We start from the raw sequence: 21,378 nt of genomic DNA, 5'->3' as shown, positions 1-21,378 counted from the left end.
GGTGGTGGGCTCCCACCCTGGCCTCGCTGCCTTGAGCACTGCCTAGTGTTAAAGTCATCAGCCCAGCAGCAAGGAGGTCAGTTTGTGCATCACTGCGGGGCTTGATGACTTTGGGGGATCACGAGTGACTGTTGCTGGCGTGTGGCATTGCTTGGGTAGGCAGGAGGGATGCCTGGCAGCCCTGCCCAGCACTGGTGCTGGCTGCTCTGCCTGGGCTGCTGGGGCACAGCTCCCACTGCACACTGGTGCTGCATCTGGCTGGCAGGGCAACGCTGAGATCCCTCCTTGCAGTCACTCTGTGGGGCGAGGGCACCCCAAACAGGTGTCTTCTTGCCTCTGGCGGTGCTGCGGGTCAGCAGATGGATGCCCTGTGCTTAAGTTCAAGACTCGTTGCCTGCCTGCCTTTGGGGACCAACCCGTCATTCCCAAGGAGGCAGACAGGAATGTGGGGTTTACAACCCCCTTTACAGGCAGGGACCCTAAAGCCAGTGGCTGCTTTGCAGACTTCACACTCACCCTCTTCTGCCACCAAAGCTGTTGGGGTCTGCGGGACAGGTTCCAGCTCCCTCCTGAGCCCCTGAAGCGGGCAGCAGGGTCTGGCTTCTCTCTTGTTTCAGAGCTGGGGGAAGGAAAGTGATGTGAGGGAAAGAGGAGGAGAGAAGCTGGAAGGAGGGGAGAGCCTCCCTGCACCCAGCCCGGGGATCATGATGCCACCAGCCAGCTCAGCTGCTCCTCGCTCAGGGAAAATGAGAGCATCACCCCCAGGCAGGAGCTGTGGGGTGCCCAGCAGGCAGCTGCAAGGGGCAGGTGAGCATTCCATCCCATCCCATCCTAGCTCTGCCTGCTCCCAGCTGTGGGATCCCCACGTTGCCTTGGAAACGAGGGATTTTACAGCAGCTTGCAGTGGCGGGGAGAGGTCTTCCCCATGCCTATGCCACTGTCCTGTTCTGTCCTGCCCTGTCACCCCAGGCCTGCCTGTGCTGCTCCCCACCTCATCCCTTTCCTGCAGACAGGGGAGGGGGCGTGACAGCTGCCAGCCCCCGGCTCTGGCCACCCCAAAGCCTCTCCACTGGCCCTGCCGTGGATGCGCTGTTCCCCAATGGGCTGCAGTGCACCGCCCGCCTTGGCTGCCCACGCGGTGAGGACGGCAACTGGGGAATGATGAGCCCAGGGTGAAGGGAAGGTATCAAATATTAATCCCTGCTGTAAATTCAGCAGCGTGGGAGTGGAGCATTGCACAGCATCCCCAACACCTTCCCGGTGCCATCCATGTTGCACGTAGGTCCCCAGATGGGCTCTTTCCCAGGACCCTGGGGGCATGGCAAGGCGCTGGGTGCCCATCAACCCATTTCCCATAGGGTGGCCATAGGTGGGTGCAACAGCCCACCCATTCCCGTTTTGGGGTGCCCCATGCCGTTCCCCCAGTGCTGGAGCCCTCACCCTGGTAAACACTGCTTTGGTGGCTGCAGCACCCACGGGGAGTGACCCAGCAACACGCTGAGCCCAGGGGCTGGCAGCCACCCCCTGCCCGCCCGGCCTGGCCGGCCCCTGCTGCCTCCCCTTCCCGCAGCATCGCGGGCCACGGGTGGCACGGCACACATCCTGCGTCGCCTCTCAATGCTCGGCACGGGAACCTGACCCGCTCCTATAGCTGCACACCGGGGTCATGCGGACGTTTCTGCTGTATTTGGGAAGCTGAGCAAGACCCAGAAGCCATCTCCTCACCTGCCTCACTGGAGCTGCTCACGCTTGACTCGAGTTGTGCCCCGGCCCCGTTTCTCACTGAGCCGTCACCCCGCAAGTGCAATCGCCCTGACGCTGGGCTCCATCTCACGGGTGGCCCTGAGGACAGGCTGGCGGCTGCCTGTGCTGCACTGTCACTTCCCATCGCGGTCCGTGTGCTGAGCTGCCCAGCCCGCACCGGGGCTGCTCGCCTCCCTCTCGACTCGCTGCTGTGCCGTCAGGGCTGCCCGGCCCTTTGCCAACAAAACTGATGTGGGAACCTCCTGCCAGGCAGCAGCAGGTCCTGAGCTGCCAGCAGGGATCTGCCACATCACACACCCACCACCCCAGACAGCACCGAGCACCCATGGGGCAGGATTAGCCTGCCCTGTCCCCTGGGCTTGCAAGGGCACCCTGTGGGAGGGCAGCTCAGCCCCCATCTCCCCAGGCTGGGCATTTTTGGGACCTGCTGCCTGTTTGGCATCCGCCAGCCTGTCACATCCTGCTGAGCAGGTCCCAGAGCGTGACTGGCACCGGCCTGGCTGCCCAGTCCGTCAGGATAAGCGAGCGGGTTTGCAGCTTCAGCACAAGGCACATCCATCTGGGTGAGGATGTGCCATCTCACCGGCTCTCAATAATTAGCCCAGCACACGTGGCAGAGGTGGACATCATTTCTTGGTGTTTAACGTCCTTCAAATTATTTTTCCCCGGTTGCTTTCCGAGCTTCTCTGAGGAATTAGCTCCTTTTGCTCTTTCGGAGAGGGCTGTGCTGGGTTCCCCTGACACCATCCCACCAGTGCCCCAGTCCCACTGCCAGACTGGGGCTGGGGGAGTCCTGGGAAAACCCCCTTACTGGAGGCCTTCCCTTGCCACCCACCTCATCCTGCCTGTGCCTGCTTCGCTGGTGAGGCTCTGGCACTCCTGGCAGAGTGATACAGCCTTTTGCAAATGCCCAGAAAGGTCTTTCTAGCTTTGAAACTGCCCCGTACTGGGAGGGTCAGAGCTGTCCTCCTTCACCCATGTCTGCGGGGTCCCCACCAGCCTTCCTGTCCCTTGCCACATTGCTCTGACTCAATGGGTCCCCACTCCCAGTGTGACGCGAGGGCGGGGGCCAGGAGAGCCCTTGCCCAGCAGGTTTGGGGACTGGCCTCCACAGCTGTCCTCGGGGCACACATAGGGGGGACCCCACTTTGGGTGGCCCCTTCCTGCTCTGAGCTGCACCAAGGGCTACAGGGGCTGGTACTCAGGAGATTCGATATCCTGAGCCAGGTGGGTATCGAATCTCATGAGCGAGCAGAGAGAGAGCAGGGCTTTGGCCTGGGCAGGCAGCTGATGAAACTGGCCAGCCCCAAACCCTTTGGGTTTTTTCCATTTTCCTGCCACGCAGTGCTGGGGCTGGCTCTGCGGGCTCACCTTGCCACCGCTCCCCACCACCCATGGGGACGTGCTGGTCAGAGGGAGGTACTGGTAACGATGTGCGGGAGAGCCAGGGACGGAGCAGGGCTCTTGGTGACCCTGGCACCAGGACTGGTAGGACAGTGGCGAGGAGGCACCCAGCTCCACTGCAGCCATGGCGGGACAGGTGGCCTTCAAGGACAGAGGTGGTGGGTGGCCTGCAGGCACTGCCTGTCTGCATCATCTTCTGGCCCTGTGTTCCCAGCTCTCTGCATGGCCCCAGTGGACTAGTCCTTGGGGAGGCCGAGCAAGATGCAACCCCCCCCAGCCTCGCAGGCTGTGTAGGACAGATGTGAGCCCCCATGTCCCCCCCAAGCTGAGGTTTGTCCTGCTTTGGGGCTGGCCAAGTGCCAAGCATCACCACGGACCCCCAGTATGACCTGTGGACACATTGTTCCTCTGTGCCTCAGTTTCCCCCTTGGCTGGGACACAGCAGAACTGAGTCTGTCACACGCAGACATGGTGACCAGGGTCACACTGCATATGGTGACAGGGAGATGCACAAACCAAGCCCTCAGCCCCAGCCTGTGCTGCCCACCCCTGTCCTCCCTGGCAGAGCCAGGGCCTGTGCAGCACCGGTGTCGGCAGTCAGTGAACAATGAGCACGAACAGCTACAGCTACAGTCACCTGCGCGGCATGGGGTGGGCCTCTCCCCAGCCGCTGTCAGCAGAAACTGGGGCAGGAGCATGCTGCTGGTGGGGAAACTGAGTCACGGGGATGCAGTGCGCATCTTGGTTCCGCTCCCAGTTAGGTTTGGGGGAGGACCCAGCACTGAGCAGGCAGAAACCCCAACAGAAGAGTGGATTTGTCCCTGCACCAGCCCAGCCTGGCTGCTCCTGGCCCTGATGGCGAGCCATGGCAGGGCAGCTGGGCCACACACCCCAGACACGGGGACAGAAGCTGCTCCTGCCTGTGGACAGGTACCAGGCTGGCCTTTTTCTTGCTGTGCTGCGGGAATGTGCCCTGGCTCGTGTTGTCTCTCTGGCCACTCGCATGTCCCCCACTGGCAGGACAGGGGCCCCCCGGCAGCTCGGCCAGGGACAAGCCCCGACCTGCACAGCCATGGCGAGGACCCAACACCACTGTCCTCCATGCAGGGGTAGGGGACAGTCCTGTCCCTCCCCGCCAGAGCCCTGCTGCCCACGGGGGGCTGCTGCCAGGGGCTGTGCCAAGGGGGTCCCTTCGGTCCAAGGGGCTGCCACCCCTGCGGGCAGCAGACACAAAGCTAGGGGGCAGCCCCGCACCCCTGCCCGAGGGCCACCCCAGGACTTCTCAGCGCCCAGGGGGTTGGGCTGGGGCTGCCCCCCCCCTCCCCGGGTGCCCCAGACTGGGTGCCTGGGGGTGTCGCAGCCCAAAGCAGCAGCGTGCCTGGTGCTCAGGGGAAGGTGTCAGCCGCTGCCAGAGCCCCTCTGCCAGGCTCCCAGCAAGCCCTGAACAGCCAGCACAGCCACAGCCTTCAGCTCCATCCTTCTCCTGTGGGATCTTCCCCTTCTTCTTTCCCCTAGGCTGCCCCTGGCTCGAGGAGGAGAAGGAAGAGGAGGAGGAGGAGGGGGAGGAGGAGGTGTCCACAGCCCCAATGACCTCAGCACATGCCATGGCGCTGCCATCTCCGGTGGTGTGGAGACATGCCCATTGTCCGGTTGGATCCCTCAGCACTTTCCAGCCTAAAATAGCAGCCACACAGAGGGAGCAGATGGTCCCGCCACCCCTCGCCACAGGGCTCGTGGGACATGGTCCAACCCACTCGTCCCCTGCTCTTGGGCAGCCGAGGCCCTGTGGCCACCCCAAAGTGCAGAGCTCTGGACAGGTGACCTCGATCTATGGAGGTGTCACCCAGGGCAGGGACAGAAGGTGGCACCGCAGGGGATGCCCTCAGGGCGGGCATCTCTGTGCCAACCTGGCAGCAGCATCTTCCACAGCGGGACTCCATGCATTCCCATAAGATTTGGGCTCCTGCATCATTTGGGTGACTGCACCCATGGGGGATGCTGAGCCCCAGCATCCCCCTGGGCAGCAAGCTGGCCTGACCCACGCTCCTGCGTACATCACATCACGAGCCTTGCTGGTACTCAGCTCTGGTGCGGGGCTGGCTGGCACAGGGCCGGCAGCAGGCGGGAAGCAGATGGAGCAGCATGGTGGGGGCTGTGGGGGCAGGGAGCTGGGGGCAGCTGGAGCGGCTGAACTGGCAGTCGGAGCACTGCATCCTGCAGGGAGGAAAATGGAAGCACTGGGGGGGACAGCAGGGCCTGGCTGAGCATGGCCCCAGGGCCCTGGGGGGCAGCTCTGCCCTGTCTGTGCAGCAGGGACAAGCTGACCCTGCTCCCCCCACCCAGCTACTGCATCCCTCTCATCTGTGCAATGAGTTCCTGGGGCTCAGCCCTGTCCCAGGCAGGGTGCATGCTGCTGGCCCCAGCAGGCTCAGCTGTGCCCACAGCGTCCCTGGGAGCACAGGGGGCACGCCGGGGCAAAATGCATCACCTGGGGCTGCGTTCCTGCAGGAGTCACGGCAACACCAGCGTGCTGCAGACCCTGTGCTCATCCCAGCACTCCTCTGCCCAGTGCAGACACAGGAGACCATGGAAGGATGCTCCTGGGGCCGCAGCGCCCGGAGGGAAAGGTCTTGGCTACAGAGGATTTTGAAATCGAGCAAATCCCAGTACACACACCCCGGTGCAGAGACACGCAGAGGGCGGCAGACCTCAGCTCTGGGCTAAAACCGCATGAGCTCCCTGTGGGTCCCCAGTGTCAAGGCCCCTTGCTGGGGCTTGGCTGTGGTTCCTTGGCCACTGTGGGCAGCGGGGGCTGGCTCAAGGAGGTGGGAGATGGGGAAACTGAGGCAGAGCTCCAGCGTCGGGGCTGGTGTGTGCCGAGAGCCATCAGCCACTGCCTTTGCCTGTCTCGGCACGTTGCCCGTTGCATCTCTGAGCATCCCCCCGCAGGGCTCCAGCCGCCGCAGGCAGAGAAAGCCCCGGCGCCTCTGGGAAAACGAGGCCACTCCACGGAGGAGCTTATTGGGGGATTTCACCGCCCGGTTGGCCACGGCCGGGCAGGGCCGCCGCGATGGGCCAAGGTCAGGTGGGATGCAGTGGTGCCGGCGGGGACGGGCCCGGGCCGGGGACGGGCCCGGGGGGCTGCGGCACCGGGGGGCTGACAGCACAAGGGCCTGACTCCCCGCAGGGGCGCAGGACACGGGGCTGAGCTCCCCCGGCACCTCTCCAGGAGACGCCGGTGCCTCGTCCAGGGGCACCGGGGTCCCGCGGGTGCCCACACCCGGGGTGCTGGGGGATGCCCCCGAGGGATGGCGCCGAGGGTCCCCCAGACCCTGCCCGGGGGGGGGGTCCCGCAGTGGGCGGGGGATGCTGCGGGGGGCGGGGATGGGGGCCGGGGCCGAAGGGAGCGGAGCCGGCCCAGGGACAGGGGATGGGGATGAGGATGGGGATGGGGATGGGGACCGGGGGCGGCGCCGGTGGGTGGCTCCCGGTCCCGGCCCCGGCCGGTAACTCCGCCTGCCGTATTTATGGGAAAACAAGCGGCGGCGGAGCCGGGCGGCCGCGGCGGAGCGTCAGGCCGTACTGAACCGAACAGCAAACGAACCGGGCCGGGCCGTGCCCCACCCGACCGGGCCGGGCCGGGCCGGATCGGGCGGAGCCGGGCCGGGCCATGGCCACCGGGGCGGCGGCAGCCCGAGCCTAACGCGGCGGAGGCGGCGGGGATGCGGCGGGGGGGCCGCCGGGACGGCAGGCGCGGAGCAGGTAAGGGGGGCCCGCGCAGGGGACTGGGGCCTCTCGTACTCCTAGGGGACCCCGACCGAGCCATCCCCCCGCGACCCCCCCGATCATCGCATCCCATCCCCCCATGCCCCCCTCCCGAGCCCCCATCTCATCCCCTCCGTGTTCCACATCCCTATCCCATCCCCCCGAGACCCTCCCGGGCCATCCCACCCCGTCCCGTCCCATCCCATTCCCCCCATCCCATCCCCCCATGTGCCCGTCCCCATCCCATCCCTCCAGCCCTCCGGGGGCCATCCCCATCCCGCCCTCCCCGGCCGAGTCATCGCACCCCATCCCTCCGTGGCCCCCATCCCCATCCCACCTCTTCCCCATCCCATCTCGCCGCAGTGCCCGGGCCGGCCCCCCTCGCCCCGGTTCCCGGCGATGCCGGCCCCGGGGCAGGCTCAGCGCCCTGCGCGGCCCAGCGGGCCCGGTGCCGCCCGGTGCCTCCCGGTGCCGCTGCGCAGCGTGGGGGTGCCCGGGGCCACCGCCCTGGGGTCTGCGGTGCGCGGCGGCGGCAGCGCCCGGGGCAGCCCCGCTCCCCCCGGCCGCCTCCCCGGGGGCCGCCCCGTGCACCTCCACAGGGTCCGGGCACTGCAAATCCACCCGGGGTCCCCCGGCCCCGGGGTGACCCCAGCCCCCCTGTCCCCTGGCCTTGCCCGTCTGCGGGGGCCCCTCCAGGGTGGGGTGCCAGGGCCTGGCCGGCAGAGAAGGGCGCTGGGGGCTGGCTGGGGTCAGGGCGTCCCTTGCTGCCCCTGGGGTGCTGCTCAGCCCTCACCTGGATGCCAGCGCCGGGGGTACGCTCCTGGGCTGGGGCTGGGGGTGCTGGTCCCCCTGGCAGGATGAGCCCCTCCAGGGGTTCAGGCAGGGCAGGGCGTGCTGGGGCACCGGGGGGGGCTATGGCCATGCAGCCGTGTGTACAGGAAGGGGGGGGGGGGGGGGGGGGGCTCAGGGCAGAGGCTGGGGGGAGTGTGGGGGGTGCCAGGGGCACACGGGTTGGGAGGCATGGGCAGGGGCACAAGGCTGCGTGGTCCAGGGCTGGGGGGGGCACAGGGGGTGTGTAGAGGGGCAATGCGATGTGCATGGGCGGGCAAGGCTGTAGGTGCCCAGGGCACTGTGTGTGTTGGGGTGCTCTGGGGCTGGCACAGAGGGGGAAGCGTCTGTTTGCCACATACACGGGGCAGGGGCTGGGGCGGGGGCAGTGGATTCCCTTGCTGCGGGCAGTGCCCGGACAGCGTGTGCACAGGCAGTGTCGGCCGTCAGCGCCCTCCCGGAGCGCGCAGGCCTGCGCACAGCGGGCCTGTGGGCTGGCAGTGCCCACGGCGCAGCGTGTGCGCAGGCACTGCACCCGCGGCAGTGTGCCGGCGGTACCTCCAGCGTCGTCTGCACGAGCACAGTGGTCACAGTGCACGTGAGATGCTGCCCTGGCCGTGTTTCCAGATGTGGGCACCGCTGGCATGCTCGGGGCAGCGCGGGTGCTGCTGGCACGCTGGCAGTGAGCTCAGTGCAGCGCAGCGTGCGCTGGCAGCCTCCTTGGGCTGCCTGCAGGGTGGTGCAGTGGCAGCATGCTCAGCGTGCTGCATGTGTAGGCAGTGTGCTGGCAGGGTACCCGGTGCAGTGTGCCCAGGCAACACTCAGGCGGGCAGCGTGCTGCTCGTCTGCTCAGCGGAACATGTGCAGGGAGCGTGTGCGGAATGCCCAGGCAGCGTGCACGGGGCAGTGCGCTGGCAGTGTGCTCAGTGCAGTGTGTGCAGGCAGCACCCTTGCTGTGCGCATGGGGCAGGCAGCAAGCTGGCAGTGCCCTGGCGGTGCTCAGTGCAGCATGGGCAGGCTGTGGGGCAGCACACTGGCAGGGCGGTGTGTGCATGCAGCTTGGGGCAATGGACAGGCAGTGTGGGGGCAGCAAGCTGCCAGTGCGTGGGGCAGTGCCCTGGTAGCGTGCTCTGTGCAGTGTGCAGGCAGCGTGAGGGCAGTATGCTGGCAGCGTGCAGTCAGTGGGGGCAGGCTGAGGGGCAGTGCCCAGTGCAGCGTGTGCAGGCAGCGTGAGGGCAGGCTGCAGGCAGTGCCCTGGCAGAACGCTCAGTGCAGAGCAGGTAGGCAGCACCCTCACCGTGGGCATGAGGGAGGCAGCGCACAGGCAGGCTGCTGCAGTGCCTGGGCAGTGTGGTGTGCGCTGGCAGGACACTGCACAGCCCGGACGTGCTGCATGCAGGCAGCGACCCAGTTCCCGGCAGCCTCCCGCAGGCCCCTCCGGCAGCCCGGGGTTGCTCCCGCTCCCAGCACCCTCATGCTGCTCCCACAGGCCAGAGCTGCGGGAGGCCGGGTGCTCACATGCAGCATGGTGGGAGCAGCGTGCTGGGCAGCGTGGGGTGCTGGGCAGGGAATAAGGGCAGCCCCCGACTGCAAGTAGGGCCCACAGGCAGCAGCGGGCGCAGGGCTGGGTGCTGAGCAGGGTGGAGGCGTGTGGGTGGCACCGGACTCCACAACGGTGACAGGTAGCAGTGGACTGGCACAGGGGGGGATCCCACTGGGTGCCCCTCGGCAATGCTTTGGGTGTGCCGGAGCAGAGCTGCTGTGCCAGGGACAGGGTGGGCAGAGGTGTCTTTGTGTCCTGCCCAGCAGTGTGGGCACGGGGGGGCTCTGCGACAAACCGCCTGGGCCCTTCCCAGGCTGGAGATGTGGGCATGGGGCTGGCTGTGTCCCCAGGGGCCTTGTGCCCCCGGGGGGGTGGCTCCGGTGCAGGGAGCTCAGTGGACATCAGCAGCCCTGAAAGTGCTGCCAGCCGGTGTCAGCATCCCCAGGGTGACACAGCGTGGAGACCCTGGGCAGGGAGACTGGTGCCTGCCAAAAGCAGGCAGGTCTGGGGGTGAAGCGGGGCATCTGGTGCCCACCAGCCGGGGGGGGTCAAAAAGTGGAGGGGATGCCAAATCCTCTCCCTGTGGAGGGGACTCAGTGTCAGGGACAGGTGGGGTGTGGGAGTGTGGTGGCACTCGGCACCAGCAGTGTTGGTGGGGCCACCCCAGCTCTGCCCCCCGCGATGGACAGAGGATGCCCACGGCTTTGCAGGCGCTCTGCTCTCCCTGTGGTGCCGCAAAGCCCTGGCTCCCCCCAGCCCCCTGCAGCGCCGCCGCCCCAGCAGCCTCCCCATGCACCCACGCTGTCCTCGCAGAGGAGGAATAATTTGGAGAAACCATGGCAACCCCAGGCGGTGCTGGGGATGCCAGCACGGAGCTGTCCCTGGGTCCCCGCACTGCCATGGCCTCACACGGCTCTGCGGGCAGTGGGGCGCTGCTGTGGTGGGTGGGGGGACATGCCAGTGCCCGTGGGATGCAGTGCCCATGTCCCCAGGGCACAGGGGTGCACACGGTGGCCTCGCTGGGCTATGGTTTGGTTTGGCTCAGCAGGGCTGCGGCTGCAGGGGTCTCTCGGGGTGCTTGATCTCCCCACCAAGGCACCCCATGGCCCCAGCAGCCACCCCTCTGTCATGGCCAGGGCTTTCCTGGGACCCTCACATGCCTTTTTTATTTTGCAGTGCTAGGATGGAGCCGCCACAGGGCCCTGGGCCAGTTCAGCCCACCCACCCCCTCCCTGCTGCTGCCGGACCAGGTAGGACCCTGGGCTCCAATTCCCTGCCCACCAGCCGCCCTGACACCATGGGGATGGGCTTCCCAACGCTGCTGTTGGCATCAGTGCACCATGGGGTGCTGCCTTCCCAGATCTGGCCCAGCTCCCAAGCATTGTAATGCAGCGGGGCTGATGCTGAGCCACTGCTACGAGGGCAAACCTGCTCCCCCAGCCCCGGAGACACTGGGATCCCCATCTCCTCCTGGCACCAAGCTCTCCCCAGCCCACTCCAGGGACAGACACGCCAACCCCATTGGCTTCACCTCAGCTCCAGCATCAGTCCCCCACCCCTGGCTTCGGGGTGAGCCAGGGCTTTACCCAGGTAACAAGGGGGGACCCAAGTCTCCCTCCCCATCACTGCATAGTCAATACTGCTTGCCAAATAAAGTCTATTCCTTTCCTCCCAGAAATACCTTCCCTGTGGTCCTCTGCTGCTGTTTAAAGCCAAATGCCTTTTGCTGGCCTTTGCCATGCACCTTTAGTGTATTGTGGAGCAGCTGGTGCCCACCTGTGCTCCTGGGCCCCTTGGCCAGGTGGCCAAAAACACAAACCCTTATAGGATGTGATGAATTTTAAAGCTGGCCGGGTATCGCCGCTGTGGGCAAAGCCAGTTGTACAGCCACTCGGTGCCGATGGTAACCTGCAGCTGGCTCTCGATGGGCTGTTGGTGAAGATCAGTGCCACAATCCACCAGGTCCTGTGGGCAAACCACCTTGTCTGCTCCCCCAGTCGCTCTGGGGGGCTTGTGCTGATGACCCCCCTTGTCACACAGCAGTGTCACGCATGTGGCTAGGGACTCTGCCCACCCCGGCCACCCATGCAGCGTCGTCCCGGAGCAGGTGGGGTGCACGGTGCTGGTGCATGGTGGGTGCCAGAACCCGTGTCCCTTGGGAGCTGCAGCTGCCATCCCACTCGCTTTCCAGTGGGAGATGTGTTGTGGCTGCAGGACGTGGGAGAGGACAAAGCCGGTGGGCGCTGAGCCAGCACAGCCCCTCCGGCATGGGGTTGTTGCAGATGGGCCCTGGTCTATCCTGCTCAGAGCTGTGGGAAGCAATAGAGGAGTCACTGCTGGCACACAGGGTTGGGGCACCCCCCATAATACCCCTCTGCCAGCCCCCGGTGCTGCCTGTGCCAGTCTGGAGGAGCCCCAGGGAGCGATGCGGCTGCAAGCAGCCAGGACTGTTGGCACCCCACAGGGGTGTTCATGGGCCATGGTGGGTGCAGCTGCCACAGGGAGGCAGTACGGCTCCTGCCCCACCGGAGCCCCAGAGCTGCATGGGCTTCCCAGGTGCCATGCTGGAGGCTCCTGGTACCCATCCCTGGGTGATGCTCCTGCCTGTGCTGCCTACAATGCTGGTGCTGGGCACAGCGTGCACTGGGACGTGGGCGCACGTGGTCCTAGGAGACCCCACAGCCACTCGGATGCTCACAGCGGAGGGCCGGGCACGTTGTCTCCATCCACTATGGAAAACCCTAGTGTTGAATCCCCCCCAGCCCTGTTCAGAGCTGCCGTTTCCCACGATGCTGCAAGAGGGTCCCTGTGTCCTGCACCTGAGGAACAGGGGCATGGTGGTCAGTGGCCTCGTCTCCCTGTGGTGAGCTGGCGCCCCTCCCAGCTGCCCTGCGGTGCTCAGTGCACCCATGGGTGTCCTGCCATCCTCTCCGTTATTTGCATCCCAGATTTGGAGTCTTTCCAGCTTCCTCCCCCAGTTGGGATCTGACTATTAACAGCAGCAGCAGAGGCTGGGATGCCCCCGAACCCTCATTTCTGAAGAGGTGGCCAAACCCCTGCTTCAAGCCAGGAGCTGTGGGGATTTATCCAGTGCCATTGCGGCTCCCCGAAGTCTCCGCTGGGATTTAGGCGCCTATCTGTTCTCTTGCAGGGCCGGCTGCCTTCCTCTGAGGCCATCTGAAGGGGAGCTGGCGGGAGAAAAGTCGCTTTTAAGATGACACGAACAGACCCACCTGACATCCTGGTGTCTACGGTGTACCAAGACATAAAGGTGGCCACCGCAGCCCCCAGGGATTCGATTGTCTGCCAGCCCTTGGCACAATGTGACGCCTCCATGTCCTCGTCCCTGACCCACGAGCCGCAGCCCTTCAACAAGCGCCATTGCAGGAGCTTCGACTTCCTCGAGTCGCTGGACGAGCAGCTGGGCACCCCCCCCGGCCATGGAGCGCCCCTGCCCGCGCCCCGGCACCCCCGAGCCCACGCCAGGGCTGCCGGGCAGGCGGGCGCCGCCAAAGCCGGACCCTTACGCCGGCAGAGCCCCACCACCGAGGAGCGAGCCGAAGCGACGTGCCCGCTCAAAGAGCGCGCCGCGGGTGAAGTCCACCTTCACCCCCGTGCCGATCAGCGTCGCGGCGTCGCCGCCGCTGGCCCGGCGTGGGCGGGAGGCACTGCGGGTGGCCCGGGAGCCCTCCCGCCCCGAGCCCTCGCCGCGCCGTGAGAGCCAGGTTCCTCTGCGGGCGCTGGCTAACGAGGTGCACCCCATCAAGCTGCAGCCACAGCGCAGCAGCGTCAGCCGCATCTCCCCGCTCTGCCTGGGCAGCAACTGCTTCGAGGAGGGGCCGGGCGCCAAGGTGGGCGCCAGCCCCCACGTCAAGTGCCGGGTGGACATCAAGCCGGACGAGGCGGTGCTGGTGCATGCCGCGCGCAGCCTGCGGGCAGCCCAGAGCCGGCAGGAACCGCCACGCTGGCCCCGTGCGCCCGGGGCTGCCCGCAGCCTGGCGGTGCCGGGGAGCAGGCAGGCATCCGCGTCCCGCACGCCCACCCCCAGCGACTCCTACACTGGGGACCCCCCGTTCCTGCCCTACCCCAGCGAGTACTATGAGGCGGACCCCCGGGCGCTGGCGTACCAGACGGTGCCGGTGCCGGCCTCGCGGGACTTCAGGGAGTACCCCGAGAGGGGCTGCATGACCTTCTCGGCCCCTGGCGTCCCCGCCAAGTTCTTCTACGCAGAGGAGCCGGCGCGGTGCCCCAGCCCTGCCATGCCCCTCCGCAGCTCCGGCTACGCCAGCTACCCCTACCCTGGCCGCCACGCCATCCCCCAGCACTTTTACGCCGAGGACCCGGCCAAAACCACCATCCACACGGTGCCACCCCGGACGTTGTACGTGGAGGAGGCACGGGGCTACCCAGTGCAGGAGGCACCTGCCCGTGCCTTCTACGGGGACGAGTCCCGCTTTTATGCCCCCCGCAGCACCCCTGTCAAAACCCTCTATGCTGAGGACGCCCGGACATACCCGGCCCTCGGCTCCTCTTCCCGGGTCTTCTACGCCGAGGACTACGGGAAGTACCGGGAGCGGGAGATGCTGTCACGGACGTGCCCTCTGCCCCGCAGTGCCCAGCCCTTGCACTTTGGCGACTGGTACTGCCCTGAGCGGAGCGCGCTGCCCTACCAGACCTTGCAAGTGTCGCGCTTCGCCCCGCAACCGCCCGGGCGTGAGGCCATGGTCTCCTCCTGGCACGCCAGCTACGGCGTAACCCCACCGCGGCTGGGCCGGGAAAGCCAGCACTACTCCAAATCCTGGGATAACATCCTGGCGCCGGCGGCACGCAGGGAGGAGGTCCTGCAGCGCGGGCGCAGCTATGAGAACCTGCTCGCCCAGGAGCAGCACCGTGCCTTATCCCCTGAGGAGCGCCGGCAGCCAGTGGTGATCAACCTGTCGAGCTCACCCAAGCGCTACGCTGCCCTGTCCCTCTCGGAGAGCTCCATCCTTGAGAGGGTGCACGCCGATGGTGGCCGAGGCCCTCCGGGCCGCTCCTGGTACGTCACACCGGAGATCACCATCACCGACAACGACATCCGTGCCGACGGGCTGGGCAGGAGCGAGAGGCGCTCGGCCAGCTGGGACGTGCTGGACGGGGCGCAGGAGCGCGGTCCCTATGCCGTGCCCTGCACCCCACAGCCCGTCCCCAGGGAGAGCGGCTCGGGGCGCCAGCGCAGCCTGGAGCAGCTGGACGAGCTCATCACTGACCTCGTCATCGACTACAAGCCAGCACCAGGCCATCGTGCCGGGGACAGGGACAGCCTCACTGAGCAACTCAAGCAGCTTCTGAGCAGCAGCGCCCCAGGGCCCCCCCGGCGGGGCGAGGGCAGGAGGGTCCCCCCTGGCATGCCTGAGGGACCCCGACCCACGAAGGAGCAGCCGGGTCCCAGCTCCCATGCCAGCACCCCGCGCCCCCAGCCTGCCCCACTGTCCGTCGGTCCCTTCGAGAAGTCACCAGAGAACTGCTCGCCCGACCTGAGCGCGGAGGAGGACGACATGATGATGTGCTCCAACGCCAAGTGCCGGCGGACGGAGACCATGTTCAACGCCTGCCTCTACTTCAAGTCATGCCACAGTTGCTACACCTACTACTGCTCCCGGCACTGCCGCCGTGAGGACTGGGACACACACAAGGAGAGCTGCGTCTATGGGCGCGTGGGTAGCGTCTGCCGCCACGTCCTGCAGTTCTGCCGGGAGAACGCCGAGGTGCACAAGGCCTTCTCGCGCATCGCCAAGGTGGGCTACCTCTCCCGTGGCCGTGGCGTCCTCTTCCTGGGCTTCCCAAACGCCGGCTCGGCCGAGAACTTCCTCCAGTTTGGGCTGGAGAGCCTGCTGATGTCCCCCACCTACCTGTCCCTGCGGGAGCTGGAGAGCTACTCGGACAACCTGGGGGAGTACGCCCGGGAGCTGCGGGAGACGGGAAACCAGTATGACCCCGACGAATGTTTCCTCCTGAATGTAACCGTGGCTGTCACCCAAAAAGTGCCAGAGAGGCCGTCGCCGAAGATGCAGGTGCCGACGGTCAGGAAATACGCCAAGGTGGCCTTAGCCTCCTCCAGCCCCGAGAAGAAAATCCTGAAGAAGGAGCGGGACATGGAGACGTTGATCCTGACACCCCCACCCGGCACGGCGGACATCGACAAGGAGGGGGAGGAGGGCCGCAAGGCGCGGGAGGTCTGCTTCATCAACATCCAGCGGGAGCTGCGCATCCGTGGCGTCTTCCTACGGCATGAGTTCCCTGCCGTCTACGAGCAGCTCTGCGACTTTGTGGAGAGCAACAAGCGCTTCACCCCCACCACCATCTACCCCATCGACAAGAGGACAGGCAAACAGTTCATGTGCATGATCATGGCAGCCTCCGAGCCCCGCACCCTCGACTGGGTGGCCAGCCCCAACCTCCTGGATGACATCATGTGAACGTGGGGTGGGGACCCCTCCCCTGGCACCCCCGGGTCACCCCCCTTTGTAGATAGGTGTTGCCCTGTCCACACGGTGGGATGGGGACCCCCTCTCGGATGTGGCACCGAGGGGAGGAGGCTGCAATGGGCTGCGGGCGGCCAGCGTTGGCTGGGGGGGGGGCCGTAGCCGGAGCAGTGGGGGGGCCAGGCTGGGGGAGGCCATGAAGCGATGGGAGCACGGGACGAGGTTTGCTGTGGGGCACAGGTCCCAGCCAGCATCCTGGCAAGACCCCACAGAGCCCTCTCAGGGTGAGCAGTGCTTGGCTAGAGCGGGGGCACGCCAGGCACCCCCCCCCAGCCTCTGCCCACCGGACAGCCTGGCTGCCTGCACACGCAGAGCCCCCCGTGCCTGCCCACGTACCCTGCCTGCACCCGGGGCCCTGCCCAGCCCTCCGGGCCGTGCCCCCCAGCACCTGGGGTCCCGTGGACCGCCGCAGCGCCACTAAGGCTGCACCGAGTCCACGGGTGCTGCTGGCAGCTCTATAGTCTGCAGCAGTGGCCCCATACGGTTCACGGGTGGGAGCTGGGTTGCACAAGGTCTCTGTTCCTATAGCGTCTGCGTGTCCTGAGCATGTTACCGTACGATCTTTAGATGCAGCGGGGAGCCTATGAGGGTGGCTGTAAGGCACCCTTGGGTGCCCCCCGGGACCCTCTCCGTGAGGTCTCTGGGTACAGGGTACAGTCCTGGCAGGGGGGCAGGGGCTGCGGGGGGTCCCTGCCCATTGACGCTGGCAGAGGGCCACGCTGTGGCCCCGGCTGTGCCCAGTGCCCGGTGCGGAGCCAGGCCTGGCCCAGGGGTGCCAGGGGAGGGCGGTGGGCGGCCACGGTGCTGCCGGGGAGCCCAGCCACATCGCCAGGGCTCGGGGTGAAGGACCCGAGTGAGGCTGGCAGGGCCGGGCGGGGGTGGCTGTGCGCGGCGGGGGGGGGCCAACCGTGGGCAGCGGGGGGACCCGCCAGGCCGGCGGCGAGGGGTGCTGAGGGCCAGGGAGCCGTGGCGGCAGGGCCGCGGCTTCGGGACTGCCCGAGGGGTGTCGGGGAAGGGGAGCAGAGCCGGGAGCAACGGCACCACCGGCACCACCGGCACCAACGGCACCACCGGCAACACCGCAGCGCTCAGCCGCCCCGCCGCTCACCCGGGGCTGCCTCACGGCCCTGCCCGGCCCCGGGCTCACCGGCCGCCCTGCTCTGCGCCCCGCGCGCTGCCTGCCCACCCGCCCGCAGGCAGGCTGCCCGCGGCCCAGCTCCCCAGCCAGGGCCCCTCTCCCCGCCGCCCCTTCCACCATCGGCGGGCCTCGGCGTCCCGGTGCGAGGCCGCGGCAGAAGGTCCCGGTGCTCCGGTTCCCCCCCCTCCTCCGCCCCACGCTCCGCCGCCGCCGAAAAGACACCAAGGAAACGGAGTGCAGGGGACGCCCCCGCCGAGGGAGGGATCCAGAAAAGCACGGCTGTGGGAGGGGACATCGGGGAGGGCTGAGCACGTGCGCCATGCGGGCTGGTGGGTTGGGCCGTTTGGGCCGGAAGGGGGCGCGGACGTCGGCGGCGGGGCGGGCGCGATGGCGGCGGCGGCGGCGGCGGAGGCGCTGTCGCGGGTGGCGGACGTGGAGATCGACGGCGGCGGCGTCTTCAAGTACGTGCTGGTGCGCGTGCGCGCGGCCGGCGGGCCCGGGAAGGACGTCGTGCGCGGCCACGGCTGGGCCGAGTACCACGGTGAGGGGCGCAGGGCACCGGCACCGCCGGCCGGGCTCGGGGCTGGGGGCGGCGGCGGCGGCGGGGGGGATCGCCGGTGGGGCTGCGCGTGGGGCCCCGTCCCGCCCACCTGTGGGCCCGGGGGTACGGAGGGAAGCGGCCCCCTCCACGGGCCCCGGCAGCCGGCGAGGGGCTGCCCCGGGGCGGGGGGGGGGGCCGTCCGTGGGCGGTGGCTCAGGCGGGGGTTCCCGCTGCCCGGGCACGACCCCTCCGGTCGCCTTCCCCGCCGCCCCACGGCTCCCTCCTCCCGCAGCCGACATCTACGAGCAGACGGCGCGGGAACTGGCGCAGCAGGGCCTGGGCTGCGAGTGCCTGGGGGGCGGCCGGCTCTCCCACCGCCCCGAGGAGAGGAAGATCCACGTCTACGGGTACTCGGTGGTAAGCGGGGCGCCGGGGGGGCAGCGGGGAGGGGAGGGCACGCCCACCCGTGGACGCGGCTTCTCCCTCCCGACCGGTGCCTGTGCGGGTCCCGCTGCTCGTGGCTGAACCGGCACCGCGTCCCCTCGGGAGCAGGAGGGCAGAGCTGGAGCTGCCCACGTCCCCTCGGCGTCCCCCAGAGTGCCCCGAGGAGGGTATCGGTGATGCTGGTGCAGGTTTTGCCAGCTCCGGCGTGGCACCGGCCCCTGGCCTGGGTGCCGTGCTGTCTGGCAGCCGGAGCCAGGCTGAGCTGCCCGTGGTCTGTGTGATCAGAGCTGATCGGTCTTTCACAGACACGGGCTCAGTGGCGTCTTCCGCAGCCGGGGGCTGCTGCCGGAGCCTCTGGTTGTGGTGAGCCACCCCAGGGCTTCGCCAAGCTCTCCCGTGGGAGGTAACCGTGGGCTCTACTTTGGGACCCTCTCTCCTCTGCCAGGGCTTTGGGCGAGCGGACCACTCCGTGACTACAGAGAAGCTGAAAGCTGAGTATCCGGACTACGAGATCACCTGGGCAGATGAAGGCTACTGACTCGCTCTAGCCGGGCAGCGGCACTGACGCCAGCCTGGCGCTGGTGCGGCCAGATCCGGCATCAGGGCGGGGGCAGCAGGCTCCCTGTGCTCAGCAGCACTCTGGGCTCTCCTGTCTTTTCTTTGTGTTGAACTCGCCTGTTCTCCACTGTCACCGGACTTCCCACATGCCGTGGGTGATGCCCGCCTACCCAGCACAGCACAGCAAAGCCTCGGTGAAGCCGGTGGGTGCTCTGCCCTGGCCTCCCAGGTAGCGAGGGGGTTTGTCGACGTGTGTATGTGAGAATTAAACACGTTGGGGAGCACAGCTGCTTGTGTGGTCATGTGTTCATGGCTCGGCTTGCTCCTTCCTCTGGGTCTGGGTTGTACCCCCTTACAGCAGGAGTGACTCCCTGGGTTTCCAGCCCCTCGTGGGGGGCGTGACCCCGGAGCTGGCAGGGTCTGGGGTGGGGACAGCAGAAGGTGTGTCAGGATTAGCCTTGGGAAGGGCTGAGGCAGGAGAGGAGAAAGCAATGGGTCCCCACGCCTGATGGAGGGAAGGGCAGGGTGGTACCACGGGAGGGACCACCCTCATCTCCTGCTGGGAGGGAGCCAAGCTGCCCGGGAGCATGGTTTGGAAGAACGTGCCCCTTCCCACACCAGCAGGTCGTCACACCTTGAGGCAGAGTATCCTTCAGCTCTCTGGACAGCCAGGACTGGCTCCTGTCCCTCAGTATTTCCCAGGGAGACTTTCTGCTTGCACTTCTAGTGAGGAGCAGGGTGAGGAGACTGGGTAAAGCTGCTGGAGCCATCGGTGGCAGGAGAGCTTGAGAGAGACGTGCAGGTCACGTTGGCCGGCTGGATCGCTCTTTTGCCATTCCATACAAGGTTGGGGCTGGAGGAACCTCACATGCCCCCTGGTCCCAGCCCCGTTTCACTTGTCAGGCTGCGATCCTATGTGCTCCCAGCTCCTGTCTGCCCACTTTGCCTGCTGCTGCCTCCCTGCCTTCCTTTCTTGCCATCAGGGATGCGGGTTACCTAGATAGGAGACGGTTCCTCTGTGCCCGGAGCCATGCAGCGTTATCATGACCTGCTGAAGCTCAGACCCTGTGCCTGGTGTTCTGCCCCAAACTCAAAAGGTAGGTCATGATGGATGGGGAAGAGCTTCATGGGCCAGGCTGGGGGTGCAGGGCCCACTGCCCAGCTGGTGGCTCGGGGCTGGAGCTGTGTCTCCTGCAGAGGATGGTGCCCACCAGCCTTGCAAGCTGGTGGAGGGGAAGAAAGCTGGGGGCTGTGTCCATGTGCCCAGGACACGCACAAGGTTGCACTGGGCCCACTCGAGAAAAACAGCTCCCCTGTGCCTAGACCTTACCACCTGCAAAGAGTTGATCATCTCCCCCGTGCTGGGGTGAATGTCACCCAACAGTCACGCATGCACTGGACACTGGTGGCTGTTAGGTGGGGGCTGAGTGCCTTGCATTGGTCGCACGGAGGAGCGCAGCTTCCCTTCAAGTCACTGAATTGCAGAGCTTGGAGGCACCTCTGGAGATGTGCAGTCCATCCCTCTGCCCCAGCAGGGCCAGCTCCAGCAGGTTGCTCGGGGCTGTGCCCAGGTGAGTTTGGGGCATCTCCACAGATGCAGACCCCACAGCAGCCTGGGCACCTGGCTCTGGTTTTGATGACCCTCACAGGAAAAAAGGTTTTTCTTAAGATTAAGTGGTGGTTCATGTTCTTGCTTTGTTCTCCTTGTCTCTCGTCCCTTCATGGGGCACTTGCTGCTCAGAAGAAGCTGGCTCCTTCCCTCCGCTCCTACCTGTCAGGTCTTCATAGACATGGGTGACATCCCCGTGCCTTCTCTCCTCCAGACTGAGCAGCTCCAGCTCCCTCAGCCTCTCCTTGTGGGAAGTCCAGTCCCTTCATCGTCATGGCCCCTAGCTGGATCTGTGCCAGTATGCCCATGTCTCTTGTACTGGGCGCCCAGCATCCATCCCCCTGTGTCTCCCCAGTGCAGAGGGGAGGAATCAGACCTGCTGGAGATGCTCTGCCTATGGCACCCAGGAGGCCAGTGGCTGCTTTGTCAGAGGCTGTGGTGCTGGCTTGTGGTCAGCTTGGTGCCTGCCAGGTTTCCAGGCAGCAGGGGAAGGGCAGGGCTCCTGCCTGCAGGTGCTGCCAGCCCCGGGGTGCCCAGGCTGGGAGGGTGCTGGGTTTCTGGCCTCCACCGGTCCTGGCACACGCTGGGGGAAGGAGCTGAACCTTGCATTTTACTGCCCTGTTGCAATCGTGCTGCAATCTGCTGTCCAAGGCCATCGGCTAGGAGGGGAGAAAACTCTGCGCTCAGCCTTCAGCAACAGGGACCCAGGGGCCCGTCTCCAGGCACAGGGGCTGCTGGCAGCAGAGGCAGGAGGGGTCCCCTGAGGCAGTGCCAGCCCCCATGAGCCCTGGCAGCAGCTTCCCCTGCCCAGGTGGGGAAACTGAGGCAGGGGCAGTGGTTGCCATCACCAGGCAGCTCCGGTGGTGCCATGTGGGGCTCTGACTGCCGAGCCATGCTCCTTCCAGGCTGTGAACAGCCCTTCCTGGGGCTCTGCTGGGGTTGTTCTGTCCCAGGAGTGACCTGGTTGTGGCCCTAGAGCTGTCCCCCTTTGCCCTGTGGCAGTTATGAGCTGGGTGCTGAGATGCTTCTGCCAGCTGGAGCAGTGCAGGCAGGGGTGAGGGCTCGCTCAGGGCCAGGGGCTGCCTGCTGGGGCTGGGGAAGGGGGCAAGGGCTGGAGAGAGGCTGTCGAGAGCCTGGTGAAGGAGCGCTGCAGGCAGCCTGCCAGGCTCTGCGCTGGCCTGGGCACCCTCCCAAGGCGGCTGCTGCACAGACTGCATGTGGCAGTGGGAGCACAGGGCTGCCAAGCCGCTCTGCCCAGAC

The 21,378-nt window shown here is 66.8% G+C and overlaps 2 protein-coding genes across 2 annotated transcripts; both read left to right on the top strand.

The window, feature by feature from the left end:
• Positions 1-7,280: 7,280 nt before the first annotated feature.
• Positions 7,281-17,187, top strand: AJM1 (apical junction component 1 homolog). The gene is given in 4 exon segments (XM_030000993.1): positions 7,281-7,745; positions 10,481-10,554; positions 12,456-12,734; positions 12,736-17,187. Coding segments are annotated over 2 exon segments (3,243 nt in total). The 5' UTR covers positions 7,281-7,745; positions 10,481-10,554; positions 12,456-12,518; the 3' UTR covers positions 15,763-17,187.
• A 137-nt stretch (positions 17,188-17,324) lies between these two features.
• Positions 17,325-18,795, top strand: PHPT1 (phosphohistidine phosphatase 1). Its single transcript, XM_030001192.1, has 3 exons — positions 17,325-17,507; positions 17,800-17,924; positions 18,397-18,795. Exons 1-3 carry the CDS (start codon positions 17,354-17,356, stop codon positions 18,487-18,489), a joined length of 372 nt encoding a protein of 123 aa, XP_029857052.1. The 5' UTR covers positions 17,325-17,353; the 3' UTR covers positions 18,490-18,795.
• Positions 18,796-21,378: the final 2,583 nt, after the last annotated feature.

This window comes from Aquila chrysaetos, chromosome 24 (assembly GCF_900496995.4).
Source record: "Aquila chrysaetos chrysaetos chromosome 24, bAquChr1.4, whole genome shotgun sequence".
NCBI classification, from domain to species: Eukaryota; Metazoa; Chordata; class Aves; order Accipitriformes; family Accipitridae; genus Aquila; species Aquila chrysaetos.
This window is presented reverse-complemented; position numbering and strand designations above follow the sequence as displayed.

What these genes read in the sequence shown, in the direction of transcription:
- PHPT1 (XM_030001192.1), top strand. Translation starts at nt 17,354, where the DNA reads ATGGCGGCGGCGGCGGCGGCGGAGGCGCTGTCGCGGGTGGCGGACGTG. An exon ending in CGGCTGGGCCGAGTACCACG is followed by an intron (nt 17,508 to 17,799) that starts GTGAGGGGCGCA and finishes CTCCTCCCGCAG; the next exon opens with CCGACATCTACGAGCAGACG. An exon ending in ACGTCTACGGGTACTCGGTG is followed by an intron (nt 17,925 to 18,396) that starts GTAAGCGGGGCG and finishes CTCCTCTGCCAG; the next exon opens with GGCTTTGGGCGAGCGGACCA.